This window comes from Catharus ustulatus, chromosome 10 (assembly GCF_009819885.2).
Source record: "Catharus ustulatus isolate bCatUst1 chromosome 10, bCatUst1.pri.v2, whole genome shotgun sequence".
Lineage (NCBI taxonomy): Eukaryota > Metazoa > Chordata > Aves > Passeriformes > Turdidae > Catharus > Catharus ustulatus.
Genome location: NC_046230.1, coordinates 13049015 through 13070792, shown reverse-complemented (window position 1 = coordinate 13070792; position 21778 = coordinate 13049015). Strand labels below are relative to the sequence as shown.

The 21778-nt window shown below is 50.1% G+C and overlaps 1 protein-coding gene and 1 long non-coding RNA gene across 10 annotated transcripts in view; one reads left to right on the top strand and one right to left on the bottom strand.

Moving 5' to 3' along the window:
* The first annotated feature begins 1 nt into the window (after window position 1).
* The window catches only part of ZIC4 (Zic family member 4), a 34973-nt gene continuing 13196 nt past the window's right edge, over window positions 2–21778 (top strand). Inside the window, exons 1-6 of one of the 9 annotated variants that reach the window (XM_033068439.2) lie at window positions 2–361; window positions 2181–2352; window positions 5209–5293; window positions 10286–10903; window positions 15309–15633; window positions 17485–20360. In XM_033068439.2, coding sequence (XP_032924330.1) covers window positions 2314–2352; window positions 5209–5293; window positions 10286–10903; window positions 15309–15633; window position 17485 — 1068 coding nt within the window. In that variant the 5' untranslated portion in view covers window positions 2–361; window positions 2181–2313 and the 3' untranslated portion in view covers window positions 17486–20360. Of the gene's footprint in view, window positions 362–1747; window positions 2353–2453; window positions 2496–4572; window positions 4881–5208; window positions 5294–9518; window positions 10904–15308; window positions 15634–17484; window positions 20361–21778 lie in introns of those variants that run through there. The other 8 variants (XM_033068440.2, XM_033068438.2, XM_033068441.2 and 5 more) reach the window with 8 other exon arrangements.
* On the bottom strand, window positions 12283–15693 carry LOC117000630. Its single transcript, XR_004418834.1, has 3 exons — window positions 15623–15693; window positions 13129–15302; window positions 12283–12979 (listed from the first exon to the last, which is right to left on the bottom strand). It is a non-coding gene; the product is annotated as an uncharacterized LOC117000630 (long non-coding RNA).

The window sequence follows — 21778 nt, the reverse complement described above, 5'->3', positions numbered from 1 at the left end:
TGCTAAGGAGAGAAAAAAAAAATCTTCTGTTATTATTTGGGTTATTTTGTCCCCCGCTCTCCCTCTCTCTGTCCCTCTGTATCCAGCATTCTGGTAATGATGATTATGATGATTTCGTGGTGATCCTGAATTTTTAAGACCATTGAGCAACTTTTTAGGCTTTGGAAAGAGAAGCCCTATAGGGATTCGCGTCTTTTGAAGGTGTTTTCTTCTTATTTAAAACTGAAGCTCTCCGAGAGTAGGTGCTGGGTGCACTTGATTTTATTTTTTAACACCAGGCGTGATTTCTCTGTGTAGCTGACTCTATCCCTCCATCAGGTTTCTGATATAAATCTTGTTTTCTGCACCCATCAAAACGCAGGTGGGTGAGCACTCTTAACTTTCTAATTTTGTTGTTGTTGTTTCGCCTCCTTTTTTGTTATTTTCTTCCTCTTCTCTTTCTCGCTCTCATTTTCTATCGCTGTCGCTCACTCTCTCTTTACAGAGTCTCATTCAGGTAAAACTGTAAATTTTCCAAGCCTACAGTATTTCTCCTCCTACTGCATGAAACTCACAGTTACTGCTCTCTTTTATTTTCTTTTTTTTTTTTTTTGAAAAATTTATTTTAAGTCCTCGATAGGAGCAATGTAAATTTTCTGACATTCAAACCTTTTCTAGTTCACAAATCAGTCACCCTTGTCACAGTTATTGAAATTCCTCAACTTGCCACACCAGGACGGTGGAAAAAGCAGGCGGTGTCTTTGTTGCTGACCAGGCTTTTGATCGCCAGAGAAAATTTACTTACCTTCAGATGAGTGAGCAGAAAAAGAAATAACACTCCCTTTGATTTAGTTAGAAAAATGCAGACATTTGGATTCAGTGCAAACATACAACACTTGGTTGTTTTCTAGATGCAACCCTCGATTAACCTGTCTTTCCCCAGCTCAAAGTCTATTGAAAAACTGTGGATAGTTCTTTTTTGTTCCCGCTACAAAGAGCCATTGACTATATATTAAAATGATTGTTGAAAGGTATAAGTATGGTATTTAAAAGCAGAAAACCTTTGTGGCTTAATCAATTAAGCTAAGCAACATTTGTATAATATTTTAAACCGTGCTTCGGCGCTAAAAAAAAAAAAAAAAAAAAAAAACCCTCAAGAAACTTTAAAATACAGACGTCTTTGTGTGTGTATGTATAGATACACTTACGTATGTGCCCATGTGCGTACATATATAAAACTGACAAATTATTTATTTACTCGGTCGCCTGCATATTCATTAGCTCTAATTATTTTCTAGTAACGAAAACACCAAAAGCTCTCTAAGAGTCAGACTCCATACATTTCGCCTTTGTTCAGCTCTTCACTTGCCTCCTTCGCAGCTCAATCCGAGCCCCTCCAATTCCTAGTACCAAACAAAGAAACTTTAAACTCATCCTCTCTAATTAAAGCCGCTGGTAAGCAATCCGCAGCGCAGGTACTGCAAAGTCGGACCAGCAGCTCTTCTGCGAGAACCCTACTCGGGTGAGAGCTGCCTCATTTTGAGAGGTATAAAATGGCCATTGCGGCTAGAAAACAAGCAAACAAACATCAACGACAATAAATAAACTTTGATACGCCTTGATGGAATGTTTCACTGCAGTTTATCTGCAGACGCAGCGTGGCTGTGCTCGGTGCATGGAGATAGCTTTCAGAGCAGATCTATTATGCAATTTTCCTTGGATCTTGGGAGGCTTTAGAGGGTTTGGTGGGGTTTGGGGTTTTTTTTAGAATAATGGTGAGCTGGATCTACACGTTTTCATTTATTCTACGAAACCTATTTGATGGAATTGCAATAGCTTACAGCAACAGGTATACCCGCTCTAGGGAGCGCCTGGGTGTGGACATGGTCTTAAGGCGGGTGTTGCACTACTTTCTGTATTTGGTACTAAAATTAAGCGAAGGACAGAGTTGTCAGCATTATTGTGTAGTGGACGATGGCATTCGGAGAGCTGGAAAGTTAGGTAGTTCAGTGCTAGCCTGCCTCCCAGTGCAAGGGGAAAACAATGATCATTCCAGATCGGTGCAAAATATACGAGAAGGCAGACGAGAAGGTATTTTTAGGAAGCGTATCTAAATATACAGTGTAAGAGTGAATGTAAAAAAAAAAAATGTTGTGGGTTGTAGAAGTTATCAAGTGGGATTTGCGGTGCGCTCTCTGCAGGAAACGAAAGCTGCTCCAGTTCAAAGCCACATGCACCAACGTGACATATAAGCCATTAAAATATCATCCTGACGGCTCATTTCTGCTTCATCATACATTCCCTAACTGCTTCCAGAAAGCAAGAAAAGAAGAAATGAAGGATGACCGCCTCGATGGAAGCGCCAAAGAGGTGGTGGGTTCTTGGGGGGGGGGGGGGGGAAGAAGGGGGGGTATTGTTTTCTTCTTTCATTCTTTCTTTCTTTTCCCTTCCCCTCCACCCCCACTTTTATTTTTGCCAGTTCAGAAATGAGGGGAAACCTTCAACAGGTCGCAGGGGTAAGTGCCTGGGTGTAGGGGGTGTCCGTGCAGCCCGGGCAGCTGCCTAGCCCCCACCGCCTGCCCCAAGGGCTGGACGAGAGCTCCCTGTCGTCGTGGGGGGGTCGTCGGGAGGAGGCTTGGCCACCCCGGGAAGAAGGGCTGGAACCTTGCGGTGCGGGGGGGCAGCGCCTCGGCTGCCCCTCACCCACGTGGGGCAGGGTCCCGGCGGCACCTCGGCGGGAGGGGGCGGGCGGAGGGCCAAGAGCCCGAGAAGCACCGAAGGGGGGTCCGACACCTTCTGTCGGACGCCGGGAGCCGCAGCCGCCCCCCTAAATGCAAAGGGAGGCTCGGCCTGGAGGTCCGCGCAGTGCAGAGCGGCGGAGGTCCGCGGAGCGGGGCAGCGGGGTGCGCAGAGCGGGGCTGAGGCGCTCCCGACCCTGACAGCGGCCGGGATCCCTTCGGACGGGCAAGCACCGGGACCGGACGGGTCCTGGGGCTGCCCGGGCAGTGCCGGGAACCCGGGGCGGCGTGCAGAGGCGGACGAGCGCTGACAGTGGCGAGCCCCGTGGGGAGGCGTCCCGGGGACGCGCTCCCCGCCCAGAACCTCGCCCACTGCCGCGCCCGGTGCCGCGGGAGCGCTCCGGGGGACCCGGCGCTCCGGCACCGCAAGCGCTTCTTTATAGGAGGGTGCGGGAGGGACGGAGCCCCGGAGCTCGGCCGGCCCCCTCCGGCCTCTCCCCGCCCCCCCGCAGGCAGAGCCGGGGGCGCTGCTCCGGGGACGGGGTGCTGCCTCCTACCTGGCCCAGAGCCCGGGGAGGGGCTGCGGCCCCGGTCCCGGCCCCGAGGGGCCGCCCCGTGTCTGAAGGCTGCTGGGGAAGGGAGAAAGCTCCCAAATCCCTGCCCAGAGCGACACATCCGAAGGTGACCTCTGACCCGAGCCCAACTCAGTGTGCCAGCCCGGGGCACCGGCACAGCGCCGACCGATAGGGACTGGCGTGGGCTTCTCGCCGACCCCTTTCCTGTCACTCCTTTGTCACGCACGATCCCTCAGCCCCGAGGAGTCCAGCCAGCTGGTCGGGCTTGTCTCGGGGCTCTCCCCACATGGAGACGAAGAACTTTATTTCTGCACCGAGCCCTTCCCGGGGAACGCTCCCTCGGCCCTGCGCGGCCGCGGAAAGTACAGGTTGTGTGACAATCCGGTGGCGGCGGGGCACACGCCGCCGCTACTGCCGCCCACTCGGTCTGGCTCGCAACCCCGCCCGGGGCCGCCGGGATCCCGGGGGCGGCGGCTGCCCCAGCCCCGCGCACCTTCCAGCCGGTGCGGGAGCGAGCGTTCAGGGAAGAGGGGCGGGGCGGGTCCCACCGCAGCCCCAGCGCCACACCGGGGAGGGCTGGCACCCCACAGCAGCGCCCGACATCCCAACAGTTTGGGCAAGCGGACGTCCTCACCCTCCTGCTCCACCGACGGTGCAGATGAGAAAAGCGCGCGAGGTCGAGCCAGAGTTTTAGCCAGTATTTATTCTGAAATGCAAAGCTGTTTTGCCTTCCTTTTTGTCATCTGGTAACCATTTGAAATATTAAAAGCAGTGATTTTTTTTGTCCAGTTTCAACAAGTTTTGGCGAGCACTTAGGAACTGAGCACTCCTCCAGCCTCCCATCCTAAGCAATAAAGCATAACTCCTTCAAACCTCTCACTAACGGGGCAGTGTTGGCTGCTCTGACTTGAGAAAAGTGCGAGGATGAATGGAAGTTGACTAGGAATTTTATTTCCTAAGGGATTGCTAAGTTTTGGCAGTAATTTTCATCACAGAAGTGAAAATATTGAGGACATAAAATTATTTATGAAAGATTATGACTGTGATACGATGATGAAGTTTTGTAATTGATATCATCAAGTGTTTGCCTTAGTACAGATTTATTTTTGTTTACTAGCTCCGGAGTCCCTGAAATAATAGTAGAAAGAGTAATAATAATATTACTATTACTACTACTACTACTACTAATAATAACGTAATTTTAAGTAACTGATTCCAGATTCTAGTGTGCTTCTCTGTATTAAAAACCAAACAAAATCCTGAGAATTTTGAAGATATCTGCAAAACTTCAGACTCAGACACTGCATCCAGCCCCAGATCTGCTCTCAGAGCTATTGCTGCCGCTCAAAGCAAGCTGTGCAAAGTTCTGCCTGTAGCAGTGGCAGTGCTCTGCCTTACAGAGAGCAAAGAGCAAGCTGAAAATTATAGGCAGGGAGAAGTGCCAGGGTGGTACTTTACTAATCCTTGCTGAGACAACAACTTGTGTTGGAGGCTCGCAGAGAGTCCGGAATTTAATTTCGGGACGGAAGGATCTGTAAACAATATAGCCGAGTGGGTAAAAACTTGCCTTACAATAGCCTGCCAGAAGGTGAATGTCAGATCAAAGGAGAACTGAAAAGATGTCCTTTCATATTTTTTTTTCCCTAAATCAGCCATGGAAACTTCGTGACTCCATAAAACATGTGCTGCTTTGCTGGGGAGACAGCCTCCAGTTTCCCCTCAGAGAAAGCTTCTCTTCCCCTCTCATTGCCTAGTTTGTGTTTTGGTTTCGTTTTATGGATTGTTTTTTTGGGTTTGGGGTTTTTTTTCCCCTTTTCTTTCTGAATGTGTGATGCCCAACGTATAGAGTGCCTTACTCATTTCATATCACACACAAATGGTTTTGCTCTTAACTTTCTACCTCTCTCCTCAAACAGGAACAAGGTCAGGAAATGAGGCACAAGACTCCCCTTGTAATGAGGAAAAGAAAACGACTTTACAGAAACATCCTGGAAAAGTCAAGTAAGTTAAAATATGTCCTTTTTACAGTTCAAAGGAGACTATTTTTTTCAGTTTAGTGTTTAACGTACTTGCATAAACACAAATCAGCGACAGAACTCCCCACTAGCAGCTGCCTAATCCTGCTCAATGCCTATTCATTTGGAGGTTCTAGAATTAATATTTGACGACTCTCTCATTGAAACAACAACCCCTGACCTCATGTGATTGCACTGTCACATTATTCTATGACATATTCATCTTGAATTCATTTACGGACGATTTGATTGGAATGAGGTTTGACATGTATTGGATCCTATTAAAGAAGAAGACTTTGATCTTGTTGATGGGGTTTACATGATATGTATCATCTTTACCAGGGATACCAGGCTTCCACAATGTGGTGTCTAAGTAGTTAGTGACTGACAGCTTATCTGACAGGAATACCTTAATCTTGAGGTCCTGAATGAAATATTCTATTTAAAATAAGCATATGATTTGCTTGTCCTAGGGTAGCTCTAGGTCACAAAATGTGAGAGGCAAACCTAGGCACAAACCGTTGCTTGTCTGGTAGCTGACTACCCATTGTTCGGGAACCCTGAAATGAAGAAGTCCCCGTAAGTGGATATGGGGCGAGGGAATAAAAACAAAGGCAGAGTGTGCTCTCGAGCTACTCGGTACCCTCTCCTCCCTGAGGTGAAGCTGGGATTGCCGAAAGGCTCTCTTGAACCACCTCTTCCTAACCAGCAGTGCCTTCTGCCGGGGTAGGCAGGGACTCGGGCTCAGGTCCTGCGTCTGCTCCCCTCATCCCTCCCTGCCAAAGCGAGTTTAAGGGATAAGGAATTGCACAGGGCGACTTTCTTGGTCCTCTCTGTTTCTACTCCTCGCGTTTTTTCTCTTTCTCGCAGTAAAGATGAGGGGTTTTCAGACTGATCTGTTCCCCTCCTCTCCTTCGGGATTTGAAGCCTTGAAAAGTAACCCCCGAAGCCTGCCTGGAGAGGCCAGCCCAGTCCTCGGGCACCGCCTGGGTATTTTGTAGCTGGTCGGGAAGTTTCCGCAGAGGTGGAAGTGGGAGAACACGGGGTGGGCGAAGGTCAAATTTGGCTCTCTCCAATGCTTCCCGAGGGCAGGAGCTGTGCCTTGAGCTGAGCACGGTTATAAAGGGGGTTGTGTCTTCGAAGCGATGTTAGAAATAGGGACAACATCTTGATGTTTAGGTAGGTTACTACCGAAAACACAAGGCTGAGGGAAAGCCGATGAGCAGCTGGGGCTGTTGTCCCCACCCCGCAAAGGGACGTGCAGCCGGTTCCATGCCGCAGGCCCCGGCAGCCCGGCGGGGCGGGGGTGCGGGTGGCCGCAGGCCGGAGGGTTGGGGCTGCCCCGCGGGCCGCCCGCCCCGGGCTGGGACAGGCGGAGCTCTGGGCCCCGCATGGCGGAGCGGAAAGCAGGGGAGACAGCTCAGCCCTTCACTCAGGGCACAGCCCCGAGGTACTTCCGCGAGAGCCGGGTCGGGGGCCAGAGAAGAGCTTGTGACTCGTCTGTGCAACGTGTCACCTCCGGAGAGCCACCCTCCAGCTCGGGCTAGCTTTGGGCCTGGGGCTGAGGACGGGATCGAGAACACACCACAGCCACAGGAAAATTCGTACTCGGGACCAAGCTGTGAGTCTGTTGGCCCTGCAGAAGCTGATGTTGACACATTTGAGAGTTTGCCCAGTGCCCGGCATGTCTGGTCAATCCAGGCTCAGGCCGCTGCCAAGAAGCGGGCGACCTCGGTCACCTCTCGAGCATGAGCTCGAGCTGCCAAAGGGCTGCACAGACAGGGGTTCAAGTTTTCAAAACATTGTGGGAGATGAGCGAAGCCAGTCCGGGTCTGGGCCCGCTTCTCTTCCCTTGCCCATTTCTCCGCCTCCCCTCAGTCCTGTGGCGGCCCCCGCCCGCCTCCGCCCGCTCCCCCCACGCAACCAGGGCTCACATCAACCTCACCTAACACTGAGGGACACCGAGGGCCAGGTTCTCCCATGCTGCCTGGAAAAGGGTGCGAGAGACAGCCCTGAGTGAGGGGCAAGCTGAGAGCCATGAGTGTCTGGCAAGAAATCATCACATTTGAAATGAACTTAGGGTAAAAGTGTTATGACATCTTTTTTTAATTGGGAAACTCTTCCAAATGTTTTCTCCCTTGACTGAGAAGTGTCAGAATTGATGGATAACAACTATGTAGAGATGCAGTGGTTTAAGGAGGTATGAGGAAAGCAGCTTTATTTGGGATTCACAGTCTCAGTACATTTGTAAGTAACAGATTCATACTTCCTAACGTTTGTCTCTTCTGTGCACTCCTATTGAGATGGTCATGAATAGGACTGTCAAATCCATTTCGTAGAGCAAGTAGACTTGAAAGTTGAGATACTGTGAGGATGGTGCGTGGTTTAAAATGCCTGCGTAAACATGTTATGTAAGGTTGGGGAGCTAATTGCATCATTTGTCACTTTTCATCATCTCCACTCGCAAAGATGCGTGCAAGGATGTATCTATAGCTAGCTACCTGAATATCAGCCTAGTTTTACAGCGCAAGTGTGGTAGACGCAAGCATTACAAAACATGTAATCGCGGCCAACCCAGAATACGCAAAGCTATGACAAAGATGTCTCTCCTATGTGGTTATGTATGTCCTAAACTTTAATCTTATGGTTTCCAATCATTGGCTTGTAGCTTGTGTTATGAAAGTAGCTGGGTTGACATTGCCAAATAGTTTCTTGTTTTACTACTTCACATAAAGCCTATTGATCGCCAGCACTGTTAAATTCTTATGGAAATGCAAAATTCTATGCTGAGAGCTTTACCTGGTATGCATCTGGTAAGGAGCCCACTGGCAAATTTACAGCGAGTCAATGTATTAAAATGATGAGAGTTAAACAGGATGGGTAGAGAATTAATCACTGCTGTATTTCATAAGACTGGGAGGTTATTGGTGGAGCCGTTTCGTGTCAGGATCCAAGTACTGTGGTAACGCAATGGGCAGATGTTTCAAGATTTGTTTTTCTTTCTTGGAGCAGAAGAATCTTTTCCCATGTTTCATTTACTTTTTTTAAGTTCACAATCCCCTTCTTAAAAACTTAAGCAGATGCTTCCTCCTGTGCTGAAGCCCTAAGCTTTTCTAAACCTGTAAGGCCTCAGTCTGTCCAGCTGAAACCCAAACCTACACTTCCACTACTAGCACGCAAACCCTGCACACCATGTTATTTCCTTCAGGTGACTATCATCAGAACCGAGTTCATTATGAATGTTTGGCAATGCTTTTCCTCCAAGCCAAGAACGGGGATTTTACGTGGAACTACCCTGTAAGTGTGTGTGAGAGAAAGCGAGAGAGGGAAAGGGAGAGACTCCCTCTTCTGGGTTAAACATTCAGATTCAGCCTGAACATCACGATTTCTCGCGCTGCTCCGGCGGCCAGTAATCAGATAACTGCTAAAACTTGTCAGAGGAGGGGGAAGGGGATGGGGAGACTCTCAGGGTTCCTTTGTCCAGGCTCAGACACCGGGGCGCTAGCCCGAGTCCTGGGCCGGACACGCTTGGCCAGCGAGCGGCCGGTGCGGCTCCGGCCGCAGCTTCTGCCGGGCAAGGACCTCTCCCCGCGCTGGCAACAAGTGCGAGGACCGCCGGCAGGACCGGCACCGGCACCGCTCCGACTGCCGCTGCTCCGGCCGGGCGGCGTGGACTGCCGGGGCTGCCAGCGCTCCCCCAGCGACGGACCCCGCGGCTGCCCCGTGTCTCGGGGCAGGGCAGCGGGCACGGACAGAGGCCAGGGGGAGGCCGGGGCCGTGCCCTCGACTCCCGCCGAGCCTTTTTTCCCCGGGCACAGGCGGAAGCCCGGCAGTGCCCGGCGCCGGGCGGCGCCCCCCGGACACAGACCCCGGGCCGGGCCGGGCCGAGGGCGCGCCGGGGGAAGGGTTGGCGCGGCGGCGCATGCGCGGCCCGTCCCCGCGCGCGCCCCCCGCCGCACCGGCGATCTCCCTCTCAGGCGGCGGCGGGACCTGTCACGGTGACGTCACGCGGCGGCAGCCAATGGGCGGGCGCGGCGATTGTGCGGCCGGCGGGGCAGCGGCGCGGCCGGAGCGCGGCCCGTCCGGTCCCGCCGCGCCGTGAGGGCCGCCCCGGCCCCGGGCAGCACGGGCCGCGCCGCGGGACCTCCCCGGCCGCCGGCAAAGCCTCCCGCCGGGCCCCGAGCCCACCCGCTGGCACAGCCGCCCGTGCGTCCCGCCGCCAGGGCAGCGGGACCGGGAAACTTTTTCATTTTGGGAGAAAAGAGGGGGAAAAAAAAAAAAAAAGAAAAAAAAAAAAAAAGAAAGTTATTTCCACCGCTCCCCTTCTCCCCCCTCCGCTGCCCTGTGTATCTCTCCTCCCGCTGTCAGGTGACTTTTTAGCGTTAGAAGCTAATGAGCGTGGATGCTCTGGGGATCCCGGTGATGGACCCTGCTGCTCTCTCCAGGCGGAACACGGCGCTCAGATTAGTAGACTTGGCGGGGGCTCCTCGCCACCACCACCGCCCCCCTCAGAGCCTGACAGGCTTCCCGGGCGTCGCCGGGCACCCCCACACCACGGCGCCCACGCAGCCGGGGCAGCACGCCGCCGAGTCCCGCCTCGGGCCGCAGCAGCTCCGGCCAGAACACATGGGGCACCGCCACCATCCTCCTCCTCATCCTCCTCCTCAGCATCACCCCGCGGCCCTTAAGATCAGCCCTGCCCCTCATCCCCACCACCAGCTCCACCATCACCACCATCATCATCATCATCATCATCATCATATGGCAGGCCAAGCCGAGGTGGTCTGTAGTCAAACGGCAGCTTTTGGCCCGGCGCAGTCACCAGCAGCCCCTTACCCCGTCTCTCACCCTGCCCAGGCTCTGGCAGCAGGTAGGGACTTCTTCATACGCAGAGACCTGCCGGCCCCACTCATGCCAGGGCTGACCGAGCAGCACCCCGCTGCAAGTTCTCACCACGGACTGTTTGTCTCAACAACAGGTAGCTACCCCGGACACCATGGTCACCACCACCACCACTCAGAAGCTGGGAATCCCTCTCTGTTCACTGGACTCCATGAGCAGCCTCCCCATGCAGCTCCAGGTGGCCATCTAAACGGACAGCTCAGACTGGGGTTACCTGGAGAAATGTACGCCAGGTCTGAACATTTCACTCAAGTACCAGCCTCCAGGACAGATCATTTTGCTGCTTCTTCGCTTCATAACTACGGTGGTATGAATCTGAACGTGAACCTGGCACCACACCACGGCCCGGGTGCCTTCTTTCGTTACATGAGGCAGCCCATCAAACAGGAGCTCATCTGTAAGTGGATTGAGTTGGACCAGACTCCCAAAAAATTATGCTCGAAAACTTTCAGCACGATGCACGAGCTGGTGACTCATGTCACGGTGGAGCACGTTGGAGGACCCGAGCAGTCCAATCACATATGTTTTTGGGAAGAGTGTCCAAGAGAAGGGAAACCTTTCAAGGCCAAATATAAACTTGTAAATCACATCAGAGTCCACACAGGTGAAAAACCTTTCCCCTGCCCTTTCCCAGGCTGTGGCAAAGTGTTTGCCAGATCAGAGAATCTCAAAATACACAAAAGAACTCATACAGGTCAGTATGTAAAGCTCTCTTTACTCTCTTTCTCTCTGTTATTCAGCGTACTGTTTTGCTGCTTTTTTTTTTTTAATGTATCCTTTGAGTTGTTATTGAATGCACGCCAAGTACTTCTGGAAAATAAATTCTCAGATTTGTTTGCTTCTTTACCGTTTGGAGAAGGGGGAGGAAAGGGGGAGGAAGGGGAAAGCAAGAGCAAATCTCAGAATTCTCAGAATTCTCGTCAATATTTTTTCTGGTTGTGTGGAGAGGCTGCTGTAATGTTTATATGGGTAGATGTGTGTAAATATCGAATGATATAGCTACTATTTCTGCTAATTCACACTGGCGAGGATTTTTTTTTTCTTTTCTTTTTTTTTTTGATTTAAAGTAGTCGGGGGGTAAAAACGAAATCATTGTGCAAGCTCACAAATTAAAAGTGAACAATGGAAGTTACAACTTGTCTAGTCAGTTTTGACTGATGTCTCTGAGATGCTGCTGCTCGAACATTGTGAGAATAACACAGCTGCGACCTTTTCGTTCAACAGTTCTGTTTTGGGCAGAGGGAGTTTCAAATGTTTGATCTGAATAACACTGACATTTTTAATGAGCATTGCCTTCCAACGACTTTCTGCATTCGCAAATATGGGGAGCTGCAATTTCTGATTCTCGTGAGGGGGGGAAGAAAGAAAAAAGAAAAGAAAGAAAAGAAACCCTTGTATTGTTTCGGCCTGTACATTCTGAAATGTCATTTGCAGATCTGTTAAGTGAAATTGGGACATGTGTCAGAAACATCTGTTAGTTCTAGTTAACAGAAAATAAAGTAACACGATGGACGATCTTGCAAAACTACGTTTGAACTCTTCCGGCCAGGAAAGCATTTATAATTAATGAAATTGCACGTAGAAAGTTTTCACACTTCCAGGAGCAGCTTGTGAAGTTGTATTAATTAGTTTAGCAGCCGGTGTTTGTACTCTAGAGCGCTGGCTTGTCTATTTTTTTTTTCTTTTCCATTTCTAAAGAAGAAGATAAGAAATAAGCCCTTTTTGGAAAATTTAATCTGTTCCAGTGTAGGGTTTTCCACCTCCCACCCCCTTCTGTACAGCCTTATGCACTGCGAGGGAAACTACATAATCCTATTGTAAGATCTGCTTACAGCCAAACGATTTTTTTCGCCTTCCAGTTCATAAAACTCCCCTTCCCCCATGCTTGGTGCAGGGCTTGACCTTCCAGGAGTTGCATTTTTTATGATAGAGCGCGACGTGATATAATATGCAGAACATACACTAATTTCGTATCGCTATCGTCTAAACATAGCACTGAGATATTACAGCGACCGTCACTCGTCACCTCATTATTTTTCCATCGCTCTATGAGGAGTAAGTCTGTGTGCGGGGCGGGGGGGTGGGGGGGAGGAGGTGGACGACAGCATAGTTGTGTTCCTCGGCTGCCTTCTTGGCCCCCTTTTTCCTCGAAAAAGGGGTATCCCCGGGTCACGCAACTTGTATCCCAGCCAGCTCCTTGTTGGATCAGCACAGGTACAGCCATTAACCGGGAGAGCTCATCTCTTAATGACAGTGTTTTTCTTAAGTAAACAAACTTTTACTGCTCTTTAACGGCCTCACTGTTTGAAGTCTCTGAAGCAGAAAATGGTTAAATTCTTGGGAAAACTGACCTACATCGGAGATGCAGGTTCAGGGCAAACCCGAGAGCGGAGATTTGCGTTTGTTAAACACCATTCGGCGCGTCTGTACTTTTGGCTTTAACTTTCTCGGTGATTAATTGCTGTATTGTGCAAACTCCTGCAGGGCCTTTATGGTTCCACCGTTTCTATTAAACACCCAGAAGTTGTCAAAAATGCAATGTTTCTGAAACCCTAATAGAACTCACTACGAATTATTCATGAAGACAGTTCTAGATTCAACAGGAAAATTATCGCCTCCTTAAATATTAATGACTTCTGATTTCTCCGAGGCTGGGGAGCAGGCAGGGGGATATCTGGCGATGTTCGAGTTTTTCAGGTTGGAGGATAAGGCCGTCAAGGCGGCGGCAACGGGACGAGCAGGACGGGCTGGGATCACTTCACCGCCTTCCCTGAGGGCCAGGAACAATAGTGCGAGGCGTGGGACGGAGCCCCGCTCCCTCCCTGCGGCCCCCGCCGCCCCCGCGCCTCGCCCGCAGCCCGGGAGCCGCCAGCTCCGGCTTCCCCCCACCACCACTCACCCGGAGAAGTTGGTAAATACCTTAATCCACTCCCGGAGACGGGGGATTATGCCACAAATTCCAAGCTGAATTTCACTGAACACTTTTGCCCAGCTACAAGTGTGCGGGTAAAATGGCGGTTGAGTCTCCATCGGCCGCGGAACTTTGTGCGTGGCCGCGGCTCCGTGCCCGGGCTGCGGCAGCCGGGACCTGTGCAGTGTCCTCTCCCCGCCGGGCAGGGATTTCCGCGTGAGGAAACCTGCTCTCGCGAAAGGAATACTTGCAAACGGCTCGGATGGCTCCTCTTTACTGAGGCGTTCAGGGAATGCAACCCGGGCAGCTGAGAAAATGCTGCCCTCTTCCCACTTGAAGCCCGGCTGCACGGACGGACCTTTCAGTGGCTCTTCCCGGGGGTTAAGCGAAGTTGAACATTTTTCAACTCGGCAAAGCGCAGTGCGGCGCAGCCCGCTTTTACCTGAATGGAACTCACTTTGCACAAGCGGAGTGCTTATGAGGATGGCTTTCCCTGGGGTCTCCTAACTTACTGCTTGCTTGTACTACACTAATATCCTTGATTTGTTGTCTCAACTTAGATGCTGAAGGTCAAATTATTTCCTTACGTGAAACTCTAATTAGATTATAGGCGGGCGTGTGTCTATACATATGCACCGCTGTATGTCGACAGTATTTGGTTACAGAATCCGCATCGTTTTGTGAGAGACCTTATCTTTAACCTCTTCCCTCCCTTCCCTCCAACGTCAGGTATTTACCCATCCTCTGTGCAAATGTTAACGGTGCAGGATGTCAGTGCTCCTCATTGATTATTACAGTGAGGAAAGGGCATACTTTAAACGCGGAGCCATGAGCCTTTCCCACCCACCTTGCATAAAGTGCATTCATGTGAAATATTTGGAATGCCTTCCTTTATTTGCCTCTGCTCGCAACCGAGCCCGATGTAGGCTGAATCTCTCCTAAATTTAATCATGACGAATTGAGAGGGGAAAAAAAAACTACAACCACAAACGCACAACCCAAGGAATTTAAAAACCGAACCAAAACAAACACACAAAACCAAATATTGGAAGTCTTTTCGGTTACATACGCCATGATGGTGAACACAGTTGCTTTGTTTGCACTTCACGTTAATGTTAGGCCATGTATTTTTGGGGAGTCCTCTCCGCCCTTCTATTTTTTGACTTTTGACGGATGAGGAGGATATTTTCATAGTCGGTTGGTACAGGACCTGGGTACCCCTTGGCAAGCAGGGTTTTGCAGTTTGCTATTGTCAGCGACAATAATGCTGCCAGCGTTTCATCTGCATTTGGCTGTGGCGTGTTTCCTTGAAAACCTCCTGTATATCGTCTACCAAGCCGGGTCCACACGATTTGAGGTTAAACTTTCACATGACTCCAGCCACACGATTGTGTTATGCGTAACATCACTTATTATATGATCAGACAATTTAATCCCGATTGCAATTCCTTCAGTGACTGTGTAGGTTGAAACGAAGAGGGAATCCTACACTCGCGACAACGCCGTGCTCTGGCCTAGTCATCTTTCTGCAGAATCTTTATCGTTTTTTACCCCACAATCTATATTTCTTTTGAAATATTTCATACTTTAGGACACGGTATCAGCAAGCTGGGGAGCGGGGAGAGGAAGGGGATGTGGATGTTCCATGGCATTGTAACCAGTGCAAATATGAAGTGGATGAAATATGATCTAGCCAGGTTATGAAAAATATTTCCACGTGCCTGGGGGACTGTGAGAAATGTATTTAACGTAAAAACTTTCGAAGGGATAAATCACTGACCGCTCTTTTTGCAGGACTTCCGAGAATGCGGGGACAGCATAAGTTGCTCGGAACGAGCAGTTCTCCTCTAAGTTTTCCTTGTTTCGGAGCTTTGTCTTTTGCACAGAGCCCTACGATGGCACACACACACAGGCCAGGGGAAAGAGAAGGAGAAGCTGGCCGGGCAGGGCGCTCCGCCTGCGGAGCCGGCCGCGCGTCCGGGTGGGCACGGAGTGGCGGCTCCGGGGAATGCTCGGCGGGGCCCCGCGGAAGGGCAGAGCTAGTGAGAGGAGATTCCGCGGGGACAGGAGCCGTGGCAGGGCCGGAGAGAGGGGTCCGGGGAGGCTGTGGGCTGTGGGGGTGAGGGATGCGCTGCTCCCGGTCCCGCCGCCGCCGCTAATGGCTGTGCTCGCCCATTGCCTCCTGCAGGGGAGAAGCCGTTCAAATGTGAATTCGAGGGCTGTGACAGGCGCTTCGCCAACAGCAGTGACAGGAAGAAGCACTCGCATGTCCACACCAGCGACAAGCCCTACAACTGCAAAGTGAGAGGCTGCGACAAGTCCTACACCCACCCCAGCTCCCTGAGAAAACACATGAAAGTGCACTGCAAATCCCCTCCTCCCAGCTCCGGCTACGAGTCCTCCACGCCCTCCTTGGTGTCCCCCTCCTCGGACTCCGGCCGGGAGCCCCCCGCCTCCTGCTCCCACGCTGAGCCCTCCGCGCCCGCGCAGCCCGCCGCCAACCTGAGCGAATGGTACGTGTGTCAAGGCTCGGGGCCCCGCGGCCCCCCCGGGCCCCCCGGCGCCTCCCCGCCGCCGCGCCTCCCCGCCGAGCCCCGGCCCCGCTGCTAGGGAGCACCGAGGGCGGCGGGCCCGGCCCGGCCGGCACCGGGAGCGCCGCGCCGGCCACGGGGAAGCCGAGCGGGAGCGGCGGCGAGAGGCGCTTGGCGGAGGGAGAGAGGCTGCGGAGCGCACGGGTGGGCCCTGCCTGCGGCCCCGGCACCGCACACACCGGAGGGCTGCGCTCGCCTCGGCCGGGGCGCTGCCACCTCCTCCCGCCGCGCCGCACACCCCCGCTCTGACCGCCTTGCTCCAGTCTGTTTACATGCCAACTGATTTGCATTCCCTTTCCTTACCCCTGTCCTTTCCCCTTTCCTTCCCTTCCTTTCCCTTCCCCTTCCTCTTCCTCTTCCCGTTTTCCTTTCCCCTTCCCTTCAGTGGTTTCATACAGATTTTCTCTGTACAGATTTTCTCTTGTCAACAGTACTGTGTGCTGCACTGTTCTGTTCGCCCACGATTTTCTGTGAGTGTGGTTTTTTTAAGAAATATATATATATAAACTATTATTTGTTACCAATTTGTACAAAATGGATCCATTAAATTTTTTGACTAATTAATCCGTTCGATGGACGTTTCTGTAGAGAATCTCCTTATTTTCCCTCTTTCTGTATATAAATACATATATATATATTTCCTCCCCCCACCCAGTAGTCGCTAATAAAGAAAGGCCCAGGGGGTGCGATGATTGACTGTCCATTTTAGCTCCCACTGGTAATGACTTCTAATACCTAAACATGCCTGTCCCCACCCAGAGCGCGCTCCTGTTGAACCGTGGGCGCTGAAACTCCCGGGGGGGCGGTTCCGACGGGCTGGGGGGGTCCGTTCAGCGACGTCACCGCCAGGGCGGGGGCCAGGCAGCCCCCGGCAGCGCGGGACCTGGGGCCGCTGCTCCGCGGCTCTGCCCTGCCAACAGCCCCGAGGAGAAATGAACCGCTCCCACAACGCGGCTTTAGCATCTCCATCCTGTCCCAGAGTCTCAAACCTACAGGGTTCACTGCACTGCTTCAGAGAAAGGGGGGGGGGGGGGGGGGTAAAAAAATAAGCAAACACTAAAATAAATAAACAAACCTCCCCACTGGGGTAGCTTGAAACTACCGAATGGTGCCGTTTTAATTACTTTAATGATGTTTAAGAGTACCAGATAGTATAGACAAATAAATAGCATAGGCTGCTGGAAAGGGTTTCTATGGCTTGCGGAGAGCAGACAGAAGGCTGCTGTAGCCGCATCCTCTGGTGCCTGACAGATCACCTCCGCACCCAGGTGACTGGGGTTACTGCGTGTGCACAGCTGTACACGCGCGCACATAAACACGTGTATGTTGATACCGAGAAATAAAAAAACGACAGGAAAATAAATAGCTGGTCAGTGACTAAAGACACCCCAATGCCCAGTGTTTTCCTTACTATACAGCCGTATTTTTCTCCCAAGGCACCATGTCGGCGTTCGTTTCTTCATTCGCCCAAACTCAACTTTTGTATTTAAACACCACAGATAGTGACAATAGCATATCGCTAAAGGGAATACACTTAGGGGATCGGTTAGGTGAGAGCGATGTGTGAAAGACGAACCTAAACAGGGGAGAGTTGTGCCCCTCTCCAGCCCCCGAAACTTGTGTCATGGAAATCGAGAAGTGCAAAAGCCAGATGCGGGTAGGAAGGATGTTTCCATCATGTCCTGAGATCTGTTTATTTCTTTATTTCTCTATTTACAGAAGTATTTGGATGTGCAGGCTAATCACCTTTAATTTTTCATTTGCTTGTTACAGATGTCTACCCCGTTGCTCTCAAGGTAATCTAGACAGACGCAGCTGAAAGCCTGAGTCTTATGCCTTAGACATCAAAGCAAGCTCGCACAAAGAAGTATTTCTTCACAACGGTGAATCTTCATGGTAAGTTAGGATTTCTATGGCAATAGGCAAGTCATACTTAAATAGTGAAAGGCGAAGTCTGGAGCCCGTCCAGTCTTTTCATTAAGGACATAATATTTACGTCTAACAGGCCCTTTTTCTTGTGTATACAAGTATATATTTTTGTTTGACGCGAACTAAATCATTTTCATTTAATTTCCGGTAAACAAAACCCACGCGAACAGGGCACTTGTTCCAGACCATAATAAAAATGGATAAGACTGTCAGGAAGAAAAGGCCCGCTTGAACCGTCGCCTCAGCTCACTTTTGTTTCTGCTTTCTGCCAGGATCAGAGAATGCATTTGGGATTTGAGGGCGAGTTTCTAAAGGCAAGGAAATGGTTTTTAAGGGGGGAAAGAAAAGGAGAAAGGTCTAATCAAGCTCGGGTTGTTCAAAGGGCCTGATTTTGGGGTTGAAAGTGTGAGTTTTATGGTGCATCAGCATGCCACGTTAGGATCGCTATGGTAATGAGGAGAGCAATAGCAAGCGGCCTTCAAAGGAGGCACACTCCATTTGAGACAGTCTATTAAGATACATTTGCACTGACCTTTGGTTTCATGCTAGCTTAATACACTCAATCTGCTCCCCGCTAGAGATAGACTTCCTCCACCTAATGCACTTCGGCGGAGCTGGGTTTTGCTGGGCTTCACCCTCCCCCCGAGGCGGGCTCCGTTCCGACGCTGTCGCCCCGGTCTCCTTCTCCCCAAAGTAAGGCACTGCCAGCCCCCCAAGCTCGGTGGGAGCTCCCGCCCGCTGTCCCCTGCCTTTCTGACCAGCTTCTAGCAGCAAAACTGGCCACAAAACCTGAGAATTGCTTCCTTTTCCTTCCCACCGAACGTGGGAGGGGGAGATAGGATGGGGAATGGAAGATTCCCCTCCTTGGGCTGCCCCTATGTCAGGGAGTAGGTGCCCCGATGGAATCCCCCCAGGAGCTGGAAAGAGGGGTGAGGTCTGGGGGGAGATGGTCGTACCCCATTCCCACTCGGGCCGGTCCCGCTGTCGCTGCGCGGCAGCGAGCGGAGGCTCCGCGGTGCGGGGAACTTGACACCCGCATGGCCGGGGCCATGGGCGCTGGGCCATGGGCCCGGGAAAGTTAGAAGTCCATGTTCCAGTAATTGTCTTGTTGTTTATTTTATCCAAGTACCCTAGTGAATAGGGGAAAAATAAACACGGGGGAAAAAAATTCAAACAGTTGAGTCGTCTTTAGTGCCAGCCCTTGTGGTTGAATAAAAAGGATGGTCCAATTTCTATTGAGCTGAGAAATCTTTGAAGTGGGAGTTATTATCTGAGAAATTCCTGCTCGTCGTCCTAACAACGCTGATGAAACGTAAAAGGTTCTTTGTCAGCGATTTGTTCTCCTCTCTGTCAAACTCACCCTGCCCGTTAGCTTTAAACCGTTTCTAAAGAGATAAAATCAAACTTTTAAAGATAACTTTAGGGGCCCAGAGGGTACAGAAAATACCAAACTATCGAATCCTGTGTATAGTCATACATCTGGATAGATGCGGCTGTGTCTGCATGAAACTCTGACCGTGTACAGATGTCCGTAGATGTCTGTATGACCTTACAGTTCGAAAGTTGAAATTATGTCCATTGTTTTTGCATTTCATCCTCCAAAATTTTCCGTCTAATAAATTATTCCTACACACACTCTGCACAGAATGTGATTCTTGGGCAAAGGCAGAAACGTTGGGTTTCATTAACACCACTTTGTGACCAACAAATGTATCCTTCCAGTAGAGTGAAAGCAAGAGCGTAGACACAGAGTAAATTCTTTGATCATTTAACAGTCCGAATACCTATCAAGCATGTATATACTGCAATGTATCGAAGTTGTTAACGCATTCGAAGTGATGGCTTCCATATGCTCTCATGTTTTATTGTCTGTGCGTGTAAGGATAGTCGAACTGCATCCTTCTTGTATCTTCATTTTATAAACATAACGGTGTTGTACTGAAATGATTCCCTGATCAAGTTTTATTTAGTAGTTCCTCACTGGATATCATGCAATGCCCTGTTCGGAGTATGAATTCCTTGAAGTTGTAACTCATCAGTGTACTTCTGTTTTAGTTTTAGTAAAGAATTATCTGAGCCCAATCCTGCCATTCTAAGCCAAACCATTTATTTAATGGGACCTTTTCTGAGTAAAGACAGAGCCAAATTAGAGTGGAGTGGGTATTACTATCATTGGTTTTTTTTTGGTCTTGTCATATTTATGGATAAAATCTAGCACATTCTTTGTGAACTGTACGGAGAAGAAGCCTCTGAAAAATGTAGCTTGCAGAAAAACATTTACAATGTTGATATGCTGTATCTCTTTTCAGACTTCTCATTCCTTATTCCAGACTATCTATTCCTTATTTTTCTTTATCACGTGTTTGGCAATGGAGGAATGTTCTGTTATGTGCTTGAACATACTATTTATTTTTAATATTTGGATTTTTTTACAATAAATATTTATAAGTATTTCATTTCTATGGTTATTTTTACAAATGCGCACTTTTAAAATATGTGTTTGTACTGATGATACCGAGCCATTCCTAAAACACTATGTAATCAATCTTCTCTTTCTGTTGGTTTTTATATTAGTTGAAAAAAAATTGCCCAAACCTGTGTACTATTAATGTGGTGTACAATCAAGTATTAATGAGTGATTTTTTTTGTTGGTCTTTAACCTTTTTTAATGTTAATCGTTTTAGGTTGGCATTTCCATTAAAAGAACAAAACAAAACAAACCCCTTCTCTGGCTTAATTTCTGAGACAACATTTTTCAAATCGCAGCCTTCACACCAATTTTACTTCAGGCATTGCCCAAGGTGCAGGGTGCAGAAACAGAGCCCGGTGTCACCCAGGTGGAGCCCTGTCCCTCTGGGAGGTGGGTGCGTGCCCCGGTCACCGCCGCAGTGGCACCCTGGCTCCTCACGGGCACCGTGCGGCTCTGGGGACACCAACACTGGGATGTTGGGCACCAGCACTCGGGGGATTGGAGTGAGTTTTCAGCAGGGCTGCCCCGGGAGGCTGCTGCTCCCCTCCGCCCCAAGGGCTGATGTTTCGCAGGATGCAAGTGCTCTTTTGAAGAATTTCCACCCCGCCCTTCCACCCCCAGAATGGGTCCCCGGTACAGCGAAATAAAACCCCTTTATAAGGTTCCTAGGAGGATTTAGTGCGTTTTATTTCTTTTTTAAGAGATGAAATTCTTTCGCCAGCTAAAGTAAGCTGAAAGTAAGCCTTTGCCATGCGTGTTCTCCTGATCGATGCTAATGGGTTGCAGGGTTTCGCGGCTCCCGAACCTGCTCAGAGCTCCCTCCGCATGACAAACGCCAGCTTTGCTGTTCGGAGGGATGCTGCAGCCTCGGGCACACCGCGGCCCGAACCCGGCGGGCGCCTTGCGCATGCGCTGCCTTCATTCCTTTTGGAAAAGGAAAACTTGAAAGAAGTTGCCTAACACAGAGAGATGACAAAAAGTTGGCTTTAGCTGCCAGGAATATTGTCAATAGAGAATACATTTGACTACATGGAGGGAGAGAGAGAAAGAAAGAAAATAATTTAAGAAATAATAGAATTCAAGAAAAAGAAATGAAGGAAAACATTTTTGCTGGTCTGTAAAAGACAAAAACTGGCCCATAAAGGAAAGGAGGGCTAACAGTACATGCTAATTAAAGAATACAATTCTATGGTCTATAATGATTGAGCGAAGACATGTACTTATTACACTTGACTGTCAACAAGGGAAGGAATGTCCCCTCAGACAACATGGTGAGAGACGTGTGGGCATTATTAGTGGCCCTTTTATAGACATTGCCTTTTCTTTCTCAATGCTGACAAACCATTTTGGAGGGAACCATCCCCTGTTGCTTCCTATCATCGATCCCCATGCAAGGCCCTGCATTGTGCAAGTGCATTAATTAAAGACCATTCATTTAACAAAAGCACATTGTATGCTCAGGAAAGGAAGATTAGAAATATGAATCAGTAACCGAGACCCGTTTCCGCCACCTTACCGGGAGAAGCAGAGGGGAAGGAGGTGCAGCGTGGTTAAACCATCTGCACCTCCCGGACGGAGCGGGGCTCAACTCCGGTTGGGCTTTTTGGGACAGAAATCCTGAAACTGATTACAATTGAAAATAACAACAACAACAAAAAAAGGTTGTCA